Source organism: Electrona antarctica, assembly GCF_951216825.1.
Source record: "Electrona antarctica genome assembly, chromosome: 9".
Lineage (NCBI taxonomy): Eukaryota > Metazoa > Chordata > Actinopteri > Myctophiformes > Myctophidae > Electrona > Electrona antarctica.
This window is the reverse complement of record NC_136790.1, coordinates 41,529,908-41,532,600: the sequence shown is the minus strand read 5'-3', so window position 1 is coordinate 41,532,600 and position 2,693 is coordinate 41,529,908. Positions and strand designations below refer to the sequence as shown.

General features: G+C 55.6%; 1 protein-coding gene across 1 annotated transcript; it reads left to right on the top strand.

Moving 5' to 3' along the window:
• Positions 1-1,597: 1,597 nt before the first annotated feature.
• On the top strand, positions 1,598-2,455 carry LOC306930003 (1-acyl-sn-glycerol-3-phosphate acyltransferase alpha-like; the record flags this gene model as incomplete). Its single annotated transcript, XM_079510740.1, has 1 exon — positions 1,598-2,455. The coding sequence occupies one exon, from the start codon at positions 1,598-1,600 to the stop codon at positions 2,453-2,455; it is 858 nt and encodes a 285-aa protein (XP_079366866.1).
• Positions 2,456-2,693: the final 238 nt, after the last annotated feature.

Genomic DNA, 2,693 nt, shown 5'->3' with positions numbered 1-2,693 from the left:
TGTGTCCACAATTCCATGCTGCATTTAGCTGGGGACCACCTGGAACCCCCGCAAGGACCACTGGTGGTCCCCGGACCACTGGTTGGGAACCACTGGACTAGAGGGGCGGATTTAAACGTGCGCTGGAAAAAAACGGCAGCTCCCTATTGGTTCACCAGCCTATGTGCTCGCCTCCCCTCAACTCCAATTGGTTCACCAGCATATGTGCCCGCCTCCCATCCACTCCTATTGGTTCACCAGCCTATGTGCCCCGCCTCCCATCCACTCCTATTGGTTCACCAGCCTATGTGCCCGCCTCCCCTCCATTTCTATTGGTTCACCAGCCTATGTGCCTCGCCTCCACTTGCAAGGAGTTGCAAGGAGTTGCATGGTGACCCTTTGGTGTGGTTTGGGCCATTGCATTCCATGCGTTGAATCACTTGGGCCGACGTGCGTCAACGTGCAACAGGACACATCACACCGCTGGGACAACGCTAAAACCGTCTCAAGCCTTTGGTGTGGTTAGGGCTTTAAGCCCAAACCACACCAAAGGGTTGGGTTGGGACAAAACCTATTTTAAGGTTAAGGGTTTTTTAAGGTTTTTAAGGTCAACCACACCAATGCAACTCCTTGAGTTGCAAGGAGTTGCATTGGTGTGGTTTACCTTAAAAATAGTTTTGTCCCGACCCAACCCTTTGGTGTGGTTTGGGCTTTACTGGTTAGGGGAGGTTCACTCTCACTTTTCTTGGTTACTGCAACCGTGTGTGTGTGTGTGTGTGTGTGTGTGTGTGTGTGTGTGTGTGTGCATGCGCAGTGTGCGTGAGTGTGTGCTTCACATTTTTGTTGACACCAGTCACCAGATTATCATTGCAGAAACAGAAATGGGCAGTGTGTTTGAATTATACATTTAATATGATTTATACATGGACCAGACTTTCCAAGAGAAGTATTCGAGGTACCAACCGTTACTTAGAATCATAACAGACTTTGGGTTCAGTGCACGTTTCTGATGTGATTGACCGTTTTGGACACCAGTTGCGTGCAAGCACCCCCATATTTGGACGTGTCTGCCCAGGAATTCCACATATGGCCATGACTCTCCTGTTACATCATCGTGATGACGACAGCCACACATCGTTATAATGCGCTGCGTTCGAAACCGTTCACATCACATCCCTCCCCCTTTCCAGAGCCGCACAGAACGCTGACTCCCGCCGCCAGGCAACGATCCGTCTTTGTTGGATTTTTTCCAAAACCCTTGTTCGTTCAACGCGTGTGATTCCTCAGACGGCAGCCAGGCACGTGTGAAACGGATTGTGTAGCGACAAACTCAGGAACGCACTTGTTCTTTAGAACGCCGGAACCTCGTCTCGTTTAGTCCAATCACACAACAGGACTCCTTGTTAGATCAAATCACGTAACGGCTGCTAAATCACATCACCTGTCCTGCATCAATAATCAAACACCTGTGACTACAATTGTGACCCTTTATCCTTTCCGTAGCGGTCTTTTTGTGATTTTGTTGATGTATATCTTTTGGAGCCGCCGTGCGACCCGGTTGGCGCAAATCTTCGGCATTTTACTCTGCGGTTATTGTTTCGCGGCGGTGCCGTCCGTTATGAATGCACCGTGGATCGCCGTCCTCTCCCTGCTGCTTCTGATGATCCTGCTGGGGACCGCCGCCGGGCTCCTGTGCGTAGAAGAAGGATGGCGGCATAGCTCCAGCGTGGAGAGGACCGCTGCCACGCTGCTCTACTACGCTAAAAAGAGCTTCTACGTCGTGTGGATGATGCTCCTGGCGCTGCTCGCCATCCCGCTGTGCCTGCTGAAGAGCGGCGGCCGAGACGTGGAGAACATGCGCATCGTCCGTGGCATGGTGGCCCACGTCAAGTACCCGCTGGGCCTGCGCTTCCAGGTGAGCGGGCGTGAGCGCCTGCTCGCTCAGGAGGGCCCCTACGTCATCGTCTCCAACCACCAGAGCTCCCTGGACATCCTGGGCATGATGGAGGTGCTACCCGACCGGTGCACCATGGTGGCCCGCAAGCAGCTGGTGTACATGGGCACGGTGGGCGCCGTCTGCTGGCTGGGTGGCATGGTCTTCATCAACCGCGGCCGGACGCAGGACGCCAAGACGGCCATGGACGAGGCGGCCGCGACCATGCTGAGCGAGCGCATCCGGCTGTGGGTGTTCCCCGAGGGCACGCGCAACAAGGCGGGCGGCGACCTGCTGCCGTTCAAGAAGGGCGCATTCCACCTGGCGGTGCGCGCGCAGGTGCCCGTCATCCCCGTGGTGTTCTCGTCCTACGGGAGCTTCTACCAGCAGGGGGAGAGGCGCTTCGGCTCGGGCACCGTCCGCGTGAGGGTCCTGCCCAAGATGGAGACGGCGGGCATGACGGCGGAGGACGTGGCCTCACTCTCGGAGAAGGCCTTCGACACCATGCGGGCAGCCTTCCTGGACGCCTCCAACATCTCTTAACGCCATGCGGGCAGCCTTCCTGGACGCCTCCAACATCTCTTGATGCCGTAAGCTGTGGCAGTAGCCCGCCACTGAACCCTCTCTGTACGGTGTAGTGTATCCACGGACCAAACTGTGTTCTTATGGGTTAGGTGAGTATAGGTTAGGAGTGGCGTATTGTCGGTATCAGCTGGTAACACGCGGGAGTCTGTCCCTGTTACAATGCCTAGACACCCTGGGAGATGGAGTCTGGCCCCGT